General features: G+C 37.8%; 2 protein-coding genes and 4 non-coding genes across 7 annotated transcripts in view; all 6 read left to right on the plus strand.

The window, feature by feature from the left end:
- Positions 1 to 3,964: 3,964 nt before the first annotated feature.
- Positions 3,965 to 4,129, plus strand: LOC138390935 (U1 spliceosomal RNA). The gene has a single exon (XR_011234603.1). It is a non-coding gene; the product is annotated as a U1 spliceosomal RNA (small nuclear RNA).
- A 2,267-nt stretch (positions 4,130 to 6,396) lies between these two features.
- On the plus strand, positions 6,397 to 13,062 carry RABGGTB (Rab geranylgeranyltransferase subunit beta). Of its 2 annotated transcripts, none has more exons than XM_069478095.1 (9): positions 6,397 to 6,420; positions 7,796 to 7,903; positions 9,008 to 9,205; positions 9,767 to 9,872; positions 10,628 to 10,680; positions 10,764 to 10,874; positions 11,434 to 11,559; positions 12,063 to 12,212; positions 12,562 to 13,062. In XM_069478095.1, exons 1-9 carry the CDS (start codon positions 6,418 to 6,420, stop codon positions 12,700 to 12,702), a joined length of 996 nt encoding a protein of 331 aa, XP_069334196.1. In that variant the 5' UTR covers positions 6,397 to 6,417; the 3' UTR covers positions 12,703 to 13,062. The 2 variants fall into 2 exon arrangements, with proteins under 2 accessions (XP_069334196.1, XP_069334194.1); XM_069478093.1 differs by lacking the exon at positions 6,397 to 6,420 and adding an exon at positions 6,452 to 6,528.
- On the plus strand, positions 7,516 to 7,594 carry LOC138391166 (small nucleolar RNA SNORD45). Its single transcript, XR_011234780.1, has one exon. It is a non-coding gene; the product is annotated as a small nucleolar RNA SNORD45 (small nucleolar RNA).
- LOC138391164 (small nucleolar RNA SNORD45) lies at positions 8,075 to 8,158 on the plus strand. The gene has a single exon (XR_011234778.1). It is a non-coding gene; the product is annotated as a small nucleolar RNA SNORD45 (small nucleolar RNA).
- Positions 9,335 to 9,406, plus strand: LOC138391165 (small nucleolar RNA SNORD45). Its single transcript, XR_011234779.1, has one exon. It is a non-coding gene; the product is annotated as a small nucleolar RNA SNORD45 (small nucleolar RNA).
- A 1,531-nt stretch (positions 13,063 to 14,593) lies between the features above and the next one.
- Positions 14,594 to 17,568, plus strand: part of MSH4 (mutS homolog 4) — an 86,953-nt gene continuing 83,978 nt past the window's right edge. Inside the window, exon 1 of the mRNA XM_069478096.1 lies at positions 14,594 to 14,932. Coding sequence (XP_069334197.1) covers positions 14,695 to 14,932 — 238 coding nt within the window. The 5' untranslated portion in view covers positions 14,594 to 14,694. The remainder of the gene's footprint in view (positions 14,933 to 17,568) is intronic.

Consider the following 17,568-nt stretch of genomic DNA (forward strand, 5'->3'; position numbering starts at 1 on the left):
TATGTGAATTTAATATTTCTTTGTAATTCTAAATATCAAATACTGCTAAAATCTGTTATACTGAATAGGCTATTTTCTGACACCACTTCTGATTATCCATTTCTCTAATACCAGCTATGTGTCCTCCATTTCAAGTCTGTTCTGACACTACCCAGCGTTAGGCTCAATCCCACAAGCCTGCCCTCACTTCAGAGGCCAGTCAAAAGTCCTGGGTCCCCAAGCTGCCCATACTTTGTCCAATATGGCTACAAATTCAAGTATTCCCATAATCCCATTGTCAGGCTCAATTATTTGCTAAAATAGCTTACAGAATTCAGGAAAATACTTTATTTACATTTACCTGTTTATTTATTTTTTAATATTTTTTAAAATATTATTTCAAAATATTAAGTGGGTATAGACGTTTTTGATAAATGGCTTGAGTCAAGGCTATAAGTGTGCCCATCACCCTAATAGTGTTCATTGTACCCATTAGGTGGGTTTTTGCCCCACCCTCCCCCCCTTGCTTGATTTGCAATGACTCTTACTTTCCTCTGTGTACTTGTGTGCCCATTGGTTGGTTCCAGTTTATTAGAGAGCACATGTAGTGTTTGTTTTTTCCATTCTTGAGATACTTCACTTAGGATAATGTTTTCAGTTCCTTCCAAATTGCCACAAAAGGCATTAATTCATCCTTTTTAATGGCTGAGTAGTACTCCATGGTATACATATAACACATTTTGTTAATCTATTCATGAATTGGTGGGCACTGGGGTTAATTCTACATCTTTTCAATTGTGAATTGTGCTTCAATAAACATTTGAGTACAGGTATCATTTTGATGAAATGACTTCTTTTCCTTTAGGTAGATACCCAGTAGTGGGATTTCTGGATCGAATGGTAGGTATACTTTTAGGTCTTTGAGAAATCTCCATAGTGTTTTCCATAGGGGTTGTACCAATGTAAGGCACCAAACAATAAGAATTCTAGAAGAAAATATAGGGAAAAACTCCTCTAGACATCAGTCTAGGCAAAGAATTTATGACTAAGACCCCAATGGCAATCATAGCAGCAACAAAAATTTAAAAATGGGATTTGATTAAATTAAAAAGCTTCTGCACAACTAAGGAAATAATCAACAGAGCAAACCACCTACAGAATGGGAGAAAATATTTGCAATCTACACTTCCGATAAAATGCTAACAACTAAAATCCACAGAGAACTCAAATCAGCAAGAAAAATATTAACAACCCCATTAAAAAGTGGGCAAACACATGAACAGAAATTTTTCAAAAGAAGATAGATAATAGCCAACAAACATGAAAAGTGCTCAACATCACCAATCATCAGGAAAATGCAAATTAAAATCACAATAAGATATCACCTTACTCCTGTTAGAATGGCTTTTTTTTTTTTTTTTTTTTTTTTCTTTTTTGAGACAGAGTCTCACTCTGTTGCCCAGGCTAGAGTGAGTGCCGTGGCGTCAGCCTAGCTCACAGCAACCTCAAACTCCTGAGCTCAAGCGATCCTCCTGTCTCAGCCTCCCGAGTAGCTGGGACTACAGGCATGCGCCACCATGCCCGGCTAATTTTTTCTATATATATTTTTAGCTGTCCATATAATTTCTTTCTATTTTTTAGTAGAGGTGGGGTCTCGCTCTTGCTCAGGCTGGTCTCGAACTCCTGAGCTCAAATGATCCGCCCACCTCGGCCTCCCAGAGTGCTAGGATTACAGGCGTGAGCCACCGCGCCCGGCCTAGAATGGCTTTTATTAAAAAGTCCAAAAACAATAGATACTGGCGCAGATGCAGAGAGAAAGGACCGCTTATACACTGTTGGTGGGACTGCAAATTAGTACCTGTTTACTTTAAAGGCGACAATTCAAGAACAGCCAATGGAAGACATGCACAGGGCAAGGTATGCAGGGAGCGGGCAGGTGCAGAGCTTCCATGCCCTCTCCTAGCATACCACCTTCCCAGCACCTCTATGTGTTCACCAACTTGGAAACTCCCTGCATCTCATTAAGGAGTTTTCATAGACCTCAGTCTCCATTCTCCCTCTTTTCCAGAGGTCAGGGGTAAAGCTTGAAAGTTCTCAACCTCTACTAGTTTGCCAGAACTGCCATAAAAAATACACTGCAGACTGGATGGCTTAAACAGAAATTTAGTTTCTCACAGTTCTGGAGGCTAGACATTCAAGATCAAGGTGCCATCAGGGGTGGGGCGCGATAGCTCACGTCTGTAATCCTAGCACTCTGGGAGGCCGAGGCGGAAAGATAGCTTGAGATCAAGAGTTCAAGATCAGCCTGAGTAAGAGTGAGACCGTGTCTCCACTAAAAATAGAAAAAATTTGCTGGGTGACTAAAAATAGAAAAAAATAGCCAGGCATGGTAGCAAGAGCCTGTAGTCCCAGCTGCTTGGGAGGCTGAGGTAGGAGGATTGCTTGAGCCCAGGAGTTTGAGGTTGCCATGAGCTAGGCTGATGCCATGGCACTCTAGCCTGGGAAACAGAGTGAGACTCTGTCTAAAAAAAAAAAAAAAAAAAAAAAGGTGCCATTAAGGTTGGTTTCTGAAGAGGTCTCTTCTTGGGTTGTAGACTGCTGCATACTTGCTGTGTCTTCAAGTGTCCTCTGTGCAAGCATGAAGGGTTGGGTTGGCAGGAGCTTTGATATCTCTTTCTCTTATAAGTGCTATTGGATTAGAGCCTTACCCTTGTGACTTTGTCAGGTTTCAGTGTGAAAATGTCAGTTTTTGACACACACATGGCCAAAGAATGACCAGACGCACCAAAGTAAGGCAAACAAGAAAATGAGGTTTATTGAGAAGAGAAAGAAAATTATAGGGCAAGGGCAAGATATGGGTTTACAGAGCATGATACATATGCCACAGATGATGATCAGACCCATTGTTGCAGCAAAGGAAGGGCAAAGGAGGCCTGATTATGGTCTGCCAAGATTATTCTTGATCACAAAAAGGCAGGTTTCATTAGGTATGGCCTGATTATTTATTTACCCAGGTACAGCAAGAGTGTTAATTAACCATATAGGTCTCCTCAAATTTGCTTTGCAAATCCAGAGCCATGCAATATTGAACAATTACTAAGGCCACAGGATTAACTTCTGTCTGAAAGTTTTCATAAGGAACCACAAATTGGACTTTTAAAAGCCTGTATAACTTGCTGTCTCAAAGCTAGGGAACAAAGCTCAAGAAACTCTCTACTAGATTTCTCCTGTTGAATCTAAGAATTTGGGTGAATTTCTCTCCTCAGCATCTTTAAAATTTGTCAGGGTTCCTGGCTTGCCAAGCAGTGCCCTTCTTTACCATCTATAAGATTGGAACCACTTAAGCAAACCAGGTATCATTCTAGGTTTACCAAGATGGTTTTGTAGGCATTCAGTCTACATATAGCCAACTTATTTTTAATAATGCTCTTGTAATAACTGATGAAATGAAAATTATTCTCAAATCAGACACTCTAGGTATGGTCCTGGTTACACAATCAATTTGTTCAATTATATCCTAGTAAAAACGAATACACATTCCAATTGAATATTGCCAAGAAATATAAGGAGATTCAGTACATGTTTCTGAATTTTGAGAGCTTAGAATCATATATATCATTTTAAAATTTCAGTCTACAAAAGCAGAGTCTACTAAATTGAACTATAGAAATAGCTTAAGAAGTAGTAAAAAGGGCTTCCTCATATACCACAAAAATAGAACATTACAACTGCATCAATATTCCAAAAAATAACCATGATTAAATTTCCCTCATTAGTTCATTCAGTCCTATTTAATTGTTCTGCTGGAAATTGGGTCAGTGGACTGCTTGTATGAAGAAGTCTGCTTCTAGACTAACAGGAGTCCTGGAAATGCTGACTCAGTTTGCTGCGATGGTTTGAAAATTGTCTAGCTATGTCCACTCAGAAACCTATACCCAAGAGTCTATTTGAAGTATTTATCAATAGTTCAAAATATCAATAGTTCAAACTTACCTGGCAGGGGAGATACCATGATCATGAAGGTGGTTTTCCCAGGGTGAGGCTTATCCATTGTACTCTGGATGTGCTGACCTCCTGTAATTTCCCCAATGTGGGAAACTCGACTGCATAATTTGTGGTAATAGGGGAACTGCATTTGTGCTTCCTGCTGTATTAAAAAAACTATATCAATAGTTTAAAGCACCTGGTCCTTTCCATGAGGCTCTAAGACTGTCCTTTCTTGAGGACACAAACTTTTGCCTCTAGCTTATAGCAGAAACTTCAAATAAGCATCAGAGTAAAACCAAAACTCTGTAGTCATCTATCTGTAGATGACCAAGGATGAATGGTGGTAGTTAATTCATAAAAGAAGAGAGTAAAATTCCCTTTTATAGCATAGCTACATTTCTTTAGTAGGGGAATGTTTTTATTCTTTGAATAAAAGTACCAGAATATTCAGTGAAAAGTAAGCTTTTCTTAAATCCTATCTCCCACCCAACCATTTCTCCTCATTGTAGGTAGCTGCTTTTGGTAATTTCATGCATTCACAAATATTATTATATACATATATTTTTACCTTTGTTTCCTACACAAATAGTAGCATACTATACAGTTCAGTACTTTTTTTTTTATGTTTGTTATCACTAAGTATATTCTGAAGATCTTTCCATAGCAATGTATGTAGAGCTTCTTCATTCTTTTCAAAGGTTGTATAATGAATATACATACCATAGTTTATTTAACTTTTTGATAGTCAATTAAAATTTTTGTAATCTTTTGCTATTACAAGACTACTACTATGACAGATACCGTCACAACAGCAACAATAGAATAATACATTCAGTTGTTGAGAAAAAAGCAACTGCTAACCTAGAATTGCAAACCCATAAAATTCTTCGAAGAATCATTGGAGTGAAATAAAGGCATTTTCAGAAAAACACAACTGACAGTTTTCTACCAACAATCATTAAAGGAAGGAAAAAATGATTCCATAAGGACAGTGTGATATGCAAGAGGAAATCAGTGAATTGATAAACTAGGTAAAAAATTTGCCTATATTAGATGATGATAATAAATATTTATGAATTTAAAAAAGAACATAACTAAAATACTAAAGAACAAGTCAAAAGGAAGGTGGGTTGATTAGAATGTTCTAAGGTTCTTGGCTAGGAGTGGTAGCTCACGCCTGTAATCCTAGCACTTAGGGAGGCCCAGGTAGGAAGATGGCTTGAGGCCAGGAGTTCAAGACCAGCCTAAGCAACATAGTGAGACCCCATTTCTACAAAAAATACAAAAATTAGCAGGGAGTGGTGGCATGCACCTGTAGTCTCAGCTACTCAGGAGGCTGAGGCAGAAGGATCACTTGAGCCCAGGACTTTGTGGTTTCAGTGAGGTGTGATGATGCCAATATACTCTACCCTGGGTGATGGAGTAAGATCCTGTCTCAAAAACAGAAACAAAAAGGAATATTTTAAGGTTCTTGTACTGTTGGGAAGAAGAGTAAGGATATTAACTTTAGACATTTTTTAATTGTGCAAGGTAAATTTCAAAGTAGTTATGTTTGTAACCTCTAAACCAGAAGATTAGAAAAAATAGCATAGGGAAACATTATTAAAATTCAATTTTTTTTAAAGGCAAGAAAGGCCCAAAACAATAAAAAGCACAGAAAACGTGAAACATATGAAAGCAAAAAGTTAGATAATAGAAATAAGTCCAAAAAATAAATACATGTAACTGGACCGAAATTACTACCTAAAGTTGGACAAGAAGATCAGCCATGTTTTTGTTCATAAGACACACTAATTGGTGTTCAAAAATGTTTAAGTGTGAAATACAAGAAGGCACAAACGAAAATAGCTGACATCCGAGTTCTGTGGCAAGCTCTTAAAGGCAAATGGATGTTTCTTTTTTGAAAGCAATTTTTAGTATATTAAGTACTAACACTTTCTGAGGAAGTGGGGGATGATGGTGGTAAGAAGCCAGACCTAGAACGGACAAGGCAAATAGGGTATGTGAACATTTCATTACCAGTCATTCAAAAAATATTTATTGAACACTCACTATGTGCAAGCAGGCACTCTACGAATTAATGGCCATTTCAGATCTTCGGAGTACTAACAGCCTCAAGAACAAATGATTTCACTCCTTGCCTTATCTTCCTTAAAGAAAATGATTTCCAAAAAGCAACTCAGCTATTTAAAGAGTATTTAAAACTTTTAGACAAATCAAACTGATCATGGCACGCGAAAATTGACGCCAAGGCTTTTGGGGGCAGGCAGTGAGGACACCTATGAGCAATCCGTGGGGTCCTAGGGCAGCCATGGAATTGCTCCATCCTTCAGGCAGGAGCGTGGTCAGCTAAGTCAGCGCGCGGAGGGGACCTAAGGGGCGCTTCTGCGCAGGCGTGGGCTCCTAAGTCTATCCAGGATCTGCTCCGGCTCTGTCCTTTCGTTCGTAGACATGGTGAGTGAGGCAGTCTGGCTGATAACCGGAGGGGTCGGGAGCATACCTGGTAGGGTAGTTTTGAGCAGCTTAGTTACTATACGGTTGTTTTCCAAGTATGGGAGAATGGTAAGACATGGGCCTTGTAAGGTTTCCTGAGGGCTCAGGGTGAAATATTACTCAGCGTTTTTTGTAGACCGCGGGCACAATGGTGCGTTCTAATTTTGTCCAGGCTTCTTCCTGTTGGCCGGGCCTCTTAGGATTAAACAGTCCTATTTCTTAATTCCTCTGAAGAAGCTGGGGCTGATTGGTGGCTTTTTTCTAACGTTTTTTTCCGGCTTAAAAATTAACATTAAAATCGTTACTGATATAGTCTAGCTTGAAAACCTCGTAAATTTGGATGGCATCCGAAGGAAATTCGCTACTTAAGCATTTTTGGTAATCTTCGTGAGCTACTTACAGTATTAACTAACGCATTCTCAACCACCAGGATGTATATAAGAAAGAACTAGAGGAGTATCTGCATCACCTGGGGACTTGTTGCAAATATACTCAGATTAAAGATGGAGCTAAAGGGACTGATTTGATTAACTTTTGGGGTGCGTAGAAGGTGCCTTGGAACTTGCATTTTATTAAGCAAGAATTTGCCTCAAGTTAAGAGCTAGGTTTTTTTGGTAATGGTTCTGACCCAGATGCGGTGGCTCACGTTTGTAATCCCAGCACTTTGGGAGGCCGAGACAGGAGGATCGCTTGAGGCTAGGAGGTGGAGACCAGCCTGGACAACAAACAGTGAGACCCTGTGTCTAGGAAAAAAAAAGTTTTTAAATTGGTTGGGCGTGGTGGCTCTTGTCTGTAGTCCCAGCCACTCGGGAAGCTAAGGCAGGAGGATCCTTGAGCCCAGAAGTTCAAGGTTATAGTGAATTATGATCCTGTCACTGTACCCCAGCCTGGGAGACAGAGGAAGAAAGACCCTGTCTGATAAGAAAATGCTACTGTATGCTTTTTGCCACATGCAAACGTAAGTTGTGCTGTATTGGTGAGCTCTGCTATTCTCTGGTCTTTCATTTTACTTTGAGTGAAAGAAAATCAACAGCAAATGCAGGTAGTAGTTTTTTGGGTCGATGATGAGCTGGCATGTATTCTGAACCTAAAGTTGATTAATACTACTTTAGCTCTAGAATTACTCTGAGACCTGAAAATTACCTGAATCTTGACTAAGATGGAGTTTTAATGCTTTAAGTTCTTTTTGTTCAGATGCTTGCAAGTTTTAAATTGAAAGTTTTTCTGTGGCAAGATAGTATCAGAGTAAAGCTCAGGAATGTATTGAATATATGCTTTGGGATAGAACATTAAATGCTATATCATTGATGAGATCACAACTTTGTTATTTTGAAAGGGCACTCCACAGAAGGATGTTATTATCAAGTCAGATGCACCCAACACCCTATTATTGGAGAAACATGCAGATTATATTGCGTCCTATGGCTCAAAGAAAGATGATTATGTATGTATGATTTAAAAGTTCAGTGCATGTACCTTGGATATCTGAGATAAGGGGTTTATCAAAATCAGTTGTGGTTCTTAACAGTACCGAAAGTGCTTGCCAGACAAAATAGATTGGGGCTTTGAGGCACAAAATGGGCTTATATTTTTGTAGTTGGGGTAAGGCTTTCAAGGTCAGTGATGTTTTGGCATGTATTACCTGAATCTATTGCTGATGTGTAATAACACTTGAGCTCTAGAATTACGCTGAGACCTTGAAAAAGTTTTACCTTAAATTTTTAAACTTCAAAGATTAGTTTTCCTCTCTGGGACAATCTCAGTAATAAGTAATAAACAACTTAGTTGTAAAAGTAAATATTTTTCCCAACAATGTCCAAACAATTCGAATTACCTATGAGTTTGGGGAACATGTGGTATTCACAAATGTTTTACTGAAGTGTTAGGTTGTTTTCATAACCTTGCAGTTAAATACTTAGTAGCAGTCATGAAGTAAGTACTTTTTTCCAGTACTTGAAGGGGTGGGTCTTGACTTATTTATACCTTTTATCTGTAAAACTGTACTGCCCAACTGTAAAACCTTGCATTTGGGTTGGTAACTAACTACTATTACCTGATAGAAAACCTCTGAAATATAATGCATTGTGGCTGCAGCAAAAATTTGTGGAATCTTTTCATGTGGCTATGTCATTTACTAATAGATAATAGATTTTGTACAGAGTCCATATGTTAAAACAATGGATGTCTAATAAATACGAAATAGGTACTCGGAAAGAAACATGCTCCACTAATTTTACAGATGAAAAAGATAGATTCTTCTGACTTATTTTACCTCTGGTCAGCTCTTGGAAGAAACTAAAGCCCTATTTGTATTGTCAAGCATAGGTGAATTTATTATATGCTTGTCAGGTAATTTTTTTCTGAGTAACAATTGTGTCTGAAGATGGCTTCTAACTTTGAAAGCCACAAATTTAAAATCAGTACTGGTTAGTGATATTGTTAGGATCAGGAGAAGTAAAAATAGTGGCTAGTGAGTTAGCTTTATGTGTTTTATCTCTTTAACCTTCACCAATTCAAACTGACACATTTAAGAAATTGTGTATTTTAGGAATACTGCATGTCTGAGTATTTGAGAATGAGTGGTATCTATTGGGGTCTGACAGTAATGGATCTCATGGGACAACTTCATCGCATGAATAGAGAAGAAATTCTGACATTTATTAAGTCATGCCAACATGAGTGTGGTGGAATAAGTGCTAGTATCGGACATGATCCTCATCTTTTATACACTCTTAGTGCTGTCCAGGTAAATGCTAATTAAAATTTAACAGTGTATCCTCTTAATTTAAGAATTAGGAATTGAACCTATGTATTAGGAAGGTGACAAAATCAGTATCTTAAGACAAATTTCATTACAAGTGAAGTGGTCCTACAAGGTCAGTGATGTAATGGCATGTATTAGCTGAATGAAAAGTTGATGTGAGTTCCAATATTACACTGAGACCTTGGAGGGTAAAATTTGTATTTTCAGTATATGTAATATTTGACAGTCACTAAATGAAGTTTAGTTTTGATATCGCTTAAGATCCACATGGTAATTTAAAATATATTTATTTCTGTATATGTGAGTTAGTGTATTTGAGTATCTTGGAATGCCAAATTACAGTTTCTATGTGGAAAAATTATATGGTTAAAGTTTTGAGTTTGTTGGTAATACCTATAATTTTATTAAATAACAAGGTCTGCATACTTGAGAAAAGATTAATATACATAGGCAAAAGAACATTCATGACAACTTAAAGGGAGTTGATAACAGCATTAGAATGAACTTGAAGGAGTATTTACCTAATATTTGTCTTCATTGCAGATTCTTACTCTGTATGATAGTATTAATGTTATTGACGTAAACAAAGTTGTGGAATATGTTCAAAGTCTACAGAAAGAAGATGGTTCTTTTGCTGGAGACATTTGGGGTAATGTTCAATTTGATCCATGCTACCCAAAATAGCAATATTACAATGCCCTGGCTTTGCTAGTGACCTATTTATAAGGATTTTTTTTTTTTTAAGTTTTTCATCTTTTCAGGTCCCACTAAGCAGCTGGTCTAACTGAAGTTAATGGTCTGCTGGAAGTTCCAGCATGCACTGTGGTAGTTATGTCAGCATACAGGAGCACTGGAACACAGGGGGCCAGATAAGGTAGGTGAAATTTTTTTCCCCAATATTTGGTGGCTTTGTAAAGTTTTAAAACTACTTGCTGGAAAGGGAAGCATACTCAAAAAACTTTACAAACTTACTGAATATTTGAGTGGAGGGAGGAAATAGAATTTTATTTGGTAAATCCAGGTAATCTCTGCTTCAGGGATGAACACGGTGCAGGCCAGAGAGACCAGCTGCTTCATGGGATATGAAAATCTACTTTATAAAGTAGAGGAAGCTTATTTGCATTACTAAAAACTGACCAGTCCTTTTGGGTCTGTTAGTTTCTTTTTCTGGGCATTTGTAAGCAACTTAGTTAATTTGCTAGTTTTGACAAAATAGTTCTCTAGTTAGCTTCTTGAGAAGTAAAGGCATTTAACTTTAGATTTAGCCTTCCTCCTGACTAAAATAAAAGTCAAGCTTGAACTCTGGGAAATTTAATTGGTAGTTGTATAGATTTTGTTTTTAGGTAACATATATAATGATCAGAAGCCTCTGGTAACATGGTTTGGTTTTTTTCTCTATTTTAGGAGAAATTGATACAAGATTCTCTTTCTGTGCAGTGGCAACTTTGGCTCTGTTGGTAAGTTTCGTATACTGTATTGAAATGATTAAGTGCCCATGAATACTCTGGAATTTAATGGGCACATTTTTTTCTGTTTATAGGGGAAGCTTGATGCTATTAATGTGGAAAAGGCAATTGAATTTGTTTTATCCTGTATGAACTTTGATGGTGGATTTGGTTGCAGACCAGGTTCTGAATCCCATGCTGGGCAGGTAATTTATTAATGCAGATTAAAATTTAGTGTCAGTTTGGGAGAGATAACCAGTGTAATAAAATGGGAAGATGTGTCAATAGTAATTTCAGTGTCTGTTAATATGAATGTAGTGAGTTTGATATGGGATATTGAGGATGGTATTTTTACAGTAACTTGCTTTTACATAGTGGATGCCCTCTGACCACAAGGAAGCATAAGTAGGTTCATAAACACCAAAATACATTTTTATCTTCCATTAATTTTTAATGAACTATACAGATGAAAACATTCTATCCCTGCCTACCCTGAGATAAATGAGCACCTCTTTACTTGTGCCAGAGAACATTCTGTATGTAAATAGTTGTGAAATACTTAGCTATGAAGAAATTTTGACAACAGTATTTTAGTGCAGAATTGGATCCTAGTAATAGTGTGCTTGGATTTCTGGGTGTTAAATTATTATATCAGAAAATAAAACTTCAGATAATAAAGTTGAGTTTTAATAATTTGAATAGTTTTTTATCAGTTTTACTATCAAGAAATTACTATACACATGTACTTTATATCTGTAATTTTAGATCTATTGTTGCACAGGATTCCTGGCTATTACTAGTCAGTTGCATCAAGTAAATTCTGATTTACTTGGTTGGTGGCTTTGTGAACGACAGTTACCCTCAGGTGGACTCAATGGAAGGCCAGAGAAGGTATTGTTTCATAAGCCATGTTCTGTTAGCTTCATAACCTTGAGTGAATGCTGCCGCTTTGTCTTGCACATTTCAACATTGTTCTTGTAAATTGACTGAGCTTTTTATCTTCCTCTGTTGTAATTTTTTCAGTAACACCTCTTAAAAAGACTGCCTTTGGGAAAAGTAGAACCCCTTGGGTTGAAATGCTCATTGATCCTGGTATCCATATCCGGACACTCTTGCCCATATATGGGTGTGAAAGTACAATTGATTTTGACAAAGAGATTGTGTGAAATGGAGTTAAGTGTTCTCTTACCCATTGATTATCTTTAATTCTAAGCAAGCGTTTTAAACACCACAACTCAGTATATCCCTTGATTTCCTACCTCCTGTCCCCCTACGGTTTGAACATTAGATTACTTAAGAGTGAGACTTACCCACTTTTAAACTGTTCTCAAAACTAGGGAAATAAAAGAATAAAATTGTGACAACTTTTTGTGACCTTTTTTTCCCCTCCTTAGTTACCAGATGTATGTTATTCGTGGTGGGTGTTGGCTTCCCTAAAGATAATCGGAAGGCTTCATTGGATTGACAGAGAGAAATTGCGTAGTTTCATCTTAGCATGTCAAGATGAAGAAACGGGGGGATTTGCAGACAGGCCAGGAGATATGGCAAGTGTATTTCTGTCATGTTTGTATAAGTTATTTTTTCAGTATTGGCATTAGTTCATGGTGTTTCCAGGTCTAGGACTGGGTGGGTGTTGCTTTGAAAGTGGTTATTTTTTTTGGTACCTTAATTTTTAAATGTATGAAAGATAAAGGCCAAGCTTACAGAAATTTCTCATTTGTTACCTATTGCTATCAAAATTAGTATATGGTGAAGGTCAGGTATTTAAAAACAACTTGAGGTCTCTTTATTTCAGCCACTTAAGCATACACATACAATGTAATCGACTCTAATGTAAATACTTATGTTATTTTTAGAAGCTTTCATTTTGTAATAGTCATTATTTTTTAATAGGTGGATCCTTTTCATACATTATTTGGAATTGCTGGATTATCACTTTTGGGAGAAGAACAGATTAAACCTGTTAGTCCTGTTTTTTGCATGCCTGAAGAAGTGCTTCGGAGGATGAATGTTCAGCCTGAGCTAGTGAGCTAGATTCATTGAATTTGAGCTAGATTCAAAAGTTGAATAGTGTAGTTTTGCCATCTCAACATTTCTGTATTTGAAGTGCTTATCAAACTTAAAAACTGTTAATACTTTGTATATTGATTGTTAAATTAATTTTCATAAATCATGTAATTATATATTGTAAAATAAAGACCTGTATTTTATTTTCACCCAGTTTTTTGTTTGTACTTCAGTGTATCTGTTGTTCATGTCTCCATAACAGAGCAAACTTTAAAAACATTCTTGGGTTCTACTTGATTTCTTGCCCATGTGTTCCTTTCATGTATTCTATAACAATAGTTAATGTAAAATGGTTTGTCAATAAGAATGTTAACTGATAAAAATGGATAAACCTTATATATGAATTAAAAGATACACAAAATAAATGGCTGCTGCAATTTGGAAATAATTTGTAGGTTTTTGAGTATATGATTACTCTGAAGTCACATTTAATTTAGGTAGGTGACAATTCACCATCTTAGAATAGGGTTGCAACTTGGACTAATTAATAGCACTTTATAGATCTGAATTACCCAAAGGATTGTTGGCTTTTTTTTTTCTTTCTCCCAATAAGGAAAGAGTTTAACAGATCTGTTGGGTTATTTGAACCTGTGTTTCAAAAAAACTAAAATGAGCAAAACCATTGTGTAAGAGATTACAGTTTCAGTGAAAATAAGGTATTTTAATGAACACTTTTCTTGATGAAAGTTTAGATTTTCTCAAACATTTAAAATACCCTGTGCAATAGTCATTCTGAATAATAGAGTTCTTAAAGGATTACATGTGGATGAACTATGCCATTGATAACTTCTGATATTTAACAGTTGTGTGAATTTGGTAATAGTGTAAATATCTTCTAATGTTATCTACGGCATTATGCAGAGGATTTTATTATGTTTCCTCAAGCATCCCTAGGAAGGTGGTACTATTGCCATATTCGACTGAGAAAAGTAAACTAAGTAATTTTCCAAAGGTCACCATATGTTGCAAAGCTGGAGTTTGAACTTACGTAGTTTGCACTTATTTTGTATATGTAAAACCACAGTACTAGAAATTGAGAGATTGGGAACTGTTCTTAAACTATTCAAGAGATCTCACCCCATCTTTCCTTGATTCCTACCAAACCACACAGACATGTGCATACTATCTTGTGAAAATAGAGCCTTGTGGATCTTTCCTGTATTTGGTCACAAGACTGATTTTAAATGGATTGTACTGTTTTCACTATGATGTACAGTGATGGACAGTATATTTTAAAATTAGCTGCATTTTTCACCAAACTGATAATTTTGTTAAAAAGTGTGTATGTGCTATCTATATGTGTGTGTGTGCATATATATATATATACACACATATATATACACATATATATATATATATATATGTAAGCTGCAGCCTGAGGAGCGTAGCTGAAACAACGGTCTCTACAAAAAATAGAAAAAATTACTGGGCGTGGTGGCGAGCGAGTGTAGTCACAGCAACTACAGGAGGCTGAAGCAGGAGGATCGCTTGAGCCCTGGAGTTTGAGGCTGCAGTGAGCTAGGATGATGCCACTGTACTCCGGGCAACCTTGTCTCAAAAAAAAAAAAAAAGACCTACTGTGCTTGGGTGTTTGGAAAATATTTAAAAGCACGTTGGATTTTGCCATAAGGGAAATGGGGTGCTATAAGGACTACAGGACTACCAAATCTGGTGGTCATGAATGGGCCCTGAAGAATTCTGTTCAGCCTGATACCTGCGAGTTAAGGAAAGCTATACCTCAATAGGCTTATGGGCAAGGTGATGGGTTAGGAAGCGGCTAGCTGCGAATGGGGGAAAGGAGAGAGGCTGTGGGGAGCTGGGGCTGCGTGCGCCTGCGCCCTGCGGCTCAGTGAGCTCGGCGCTGTTCTCCCGCCCTGCTCAGGGGCGCTGCTTCTGCCCCAGGACTACGCGGAGGGGTGCTCAGAAACCGCGTACTCGTGCGGGGGAAGGTGTGGGAGGATGCTGAGGCCTGAGATCTCCTCCACCTCGCCTTCCGCCCCTGCGGCTCCCCAGTCGCCCGGAGAGGCTCGCTCACGTGGTCCTCGCTACAATTTCGGACTGCAGGAGGCTCCTCAGAGCCGCCCTTCCGCTCAGGCCTTGACAGCGTCCACCCCTCTCAGCACGTCAGGAGCCGCGGGCGACCGGAGCAGCAGCAGCAGCCTCCCACGCCGCCCGCCACGCTGCCTGCCGGCTCAAGGCAAGGAACGGTTGTGTGGAAAAGACCCCATCGGCTAGAGGCCTGCACTCTCGAAAGTTCAGGGAGACTGGGCGCTGGTTACCAGAGCGAAGTTTAGTTATGGTTGGTTGGCGTACGAGAATAGGGTGTCCTGGGTATTTGATGGGTCTGGGTGATTCCTCAAATTGGTTTTATTACAAGACTGATGGTGGATGCCTCAGTTTTGACGAAGGCTGAAATAACATAAAACGTACCCCCCCTCCCCCAATATATGACAAATGACAGAGTTTGTGCATGAGTCTGCTGACAGAAGTGGTGAGATGTTCTTTGGCTGCTGAATTTAAGTCTCCATTACAACACCATGGTAAGATAACAAATGCCAAATCCAGTGATCACTTTTCAGGTTATCTTGTGACCTTACTGCTGTATTTAATGTTCTTGACCAGTCTTGTCTTGAACTCTCTTAGTTTGGCTTTCTCGATTCCACTTGGCGCCTGTTTCTCTCTTACCTCTCAGGGAACTGCTATGCTCATCTTTGTTAGTTCCGAAATTATTGGTTTGTCAGGTTTTTTTTTTTCCTAAGCCACTTCTATCTGGATGTGAATATCTCTACAGCTCAGATCTTATCTACATTCTAGAACTCCTAATTCAGACTGTCTCCTGAAGTTTCTATTGGCAGACTGATACCTCAGACTTACTATGTGATTAATTAAATTCATCTCTCTGCAGTTTTTTAACCTGCTTCTCTTACTTACCTCAATCACTTGGGTGCCTAATCTTAAACATAGAAGATGTCAATGATTCAAGTATTTCCTCACTCCAAACTCAATCGGTTAACAAGTTCTGTCTTTATCTCTTAAATAATTCTGTCCCTTTCTGTCTGTGCCATTGCAGACCCTCATAATTTTATGTATAAATTATCATATCAAACTCCTAAGTATTCTTCCAAGCTTACTTACAGTACCACCAGAGTTACGGTATCTCTGATCCTCACAATAATTCTGCAACATAGATTTTTTTTTCTTGTTTTACAGAGGGAACCAAGGCCCAAATTATGTTAGGCGCTGGGGATAACAATCATCTATGCTCTCAAGGAACTTGTGGTTCAGTAGGGAAGACAGACTTAAAAAATCATCAAGTATACATTTATGAAATAACTATATTTGAGGCATTTACAAAATTTTGAAATATAATTAAAGTGAAGGAACAAAAGTGGGAAAAGAAATTTTATACAGTAAGTGCAATTTGAGCTGCTCTTGAGGGATAAGTATGACAAAGAATGCCAGCCACACACAAGGAGGAGAAAAGAGAAATGAAAGTATTCTTAAGAAAAACATGTGCAAAGGCACAGAAGAAGCATGTAGAACTGTAAATAATTTTGCTTGTCTAGATCAAGAAGGAGATCTGATGTAGACAAACTTGGAGTACCTGTAGAAATTAGACCTGGGAGGCAAATAAGTTTTGTCCCACATGCCAACACCAGGTCTTTGGCTTTGGTCACTGTTTCTTGGTACAGGGGAATTTTGTAGGTGAAGCAACTTTTAGAGAGAAGACGATGAGTTCTGATATGTACATATCAGAAGAGGCTGCGGGATATCTGTATATTTATAGTCAGACAATTAAATATAGCGATCTAGGGCTAAGAAGAGAAACTTGGGAGAAATACAAATTTGAAAGTTACTGGTATATATGAGACTAGAGCGGAGAATATGAAGATACAGCAACATAGAGGTTAAGGAAGTTGGAGGAGAATTAAGACAAGTGAACAAGTTTCAAGAAAGGGCTTAGAATCTAAAAGTAGCCCGAGAACAAGAAACAAACCGTCTCTGTCTCTAGTTCCTGGCAACCACTCTCTTCCTCAGCTCCTTTAAGCCTAGAGATGCTTTTATCCTAGTTCTATATACTTCTTTATAGCTTGCTATCCACACCTTCCTAAATATTCCCTTTATCAAACTCTCCTCAAATTATCCTGGTTTGAATATGCAATTGATTCCTTCTGGAACCCAAAGAAGTCTACGGTGGGTATGGGGAGAAACTTAGGAATTGTAAGAAAGGGAGATATATGATCAAATTTGTTTTTCAGAAAGATTATTGGTGATGATGTGAAGAATGGATTAGAGAGGTGTAATACTGGAAGCAAGGAGAATAAATATGAGACTTGCAAAAGACCCAAAGAAGATATAAGATTAAAATGGGCTGACAGGAGTAGAGAGGGATTAAAATTATAGTAATATTAAATAACAAAGGATAATAGGAGTTTGTCACTGATTGAGTGTCAAGAGTGATGAAAGAAGAATTAAGAATGACTCCTAAGTTTATGACTTGGGCAACAGGGTTCAAGATGATATAAATGACCATGACTGGTAATTAAGAAAGAATAAATTTTGAGGGAAAGATAATGAGTTCATTTTTGGACATTTAGAAGTTCTGGGACGATATCTAAAGGTTTGTGTTCAAGAGGTAGTTAGATATAGTGACATAGAGCTACATTATCTGATAGAACATTCTGTGGTGATAGAAATGTTCCATATCTATGCAGTCCAGTATGGTACCTGGTAGCCAAATATGACTCTTGAACATTTGTAATGTGGCTAATGTGATTGAGGAATAAAATTTTTAATACTATTTAATTTTGGTTTACTTAAATAGCCACCTGT

This window comes from Eulemur rufifrons, chromosome 8, assembly GCF_041146395.1.
Source record: "Eulemur rufifrons isolate Redbay chromosome 8, OSU_ERuf_1, whole genome shotgun sequence".
NCBI classification, from domain to species: domain Eukaryota; kingdom Metazoa; phylum Chordata; class Mammalia; order Primates; family Lemuridae; genus Eulemur; species Eulemur rufifrons.

Excerpts from the sequence above, each read along its gene's own strand:
- RABGGTB (XM_069478095.1), top strand. Across the intron at positions 9,206-9,766 it reads ACACTCTTAGTGCTGTCCAG|ATTCTTACTCTGTATGATAG; the intron begins GTAAATGCTAAT and ends TCTTCATTGCAG. Across the intron at positions 11,560-12,062 it reads TCAATGGAAGGCCAGAGAAG|TTACCAGATGTATGTTATTC; the intron begins GTATTGTTTCAT and ends TCCCCTCCTTAG.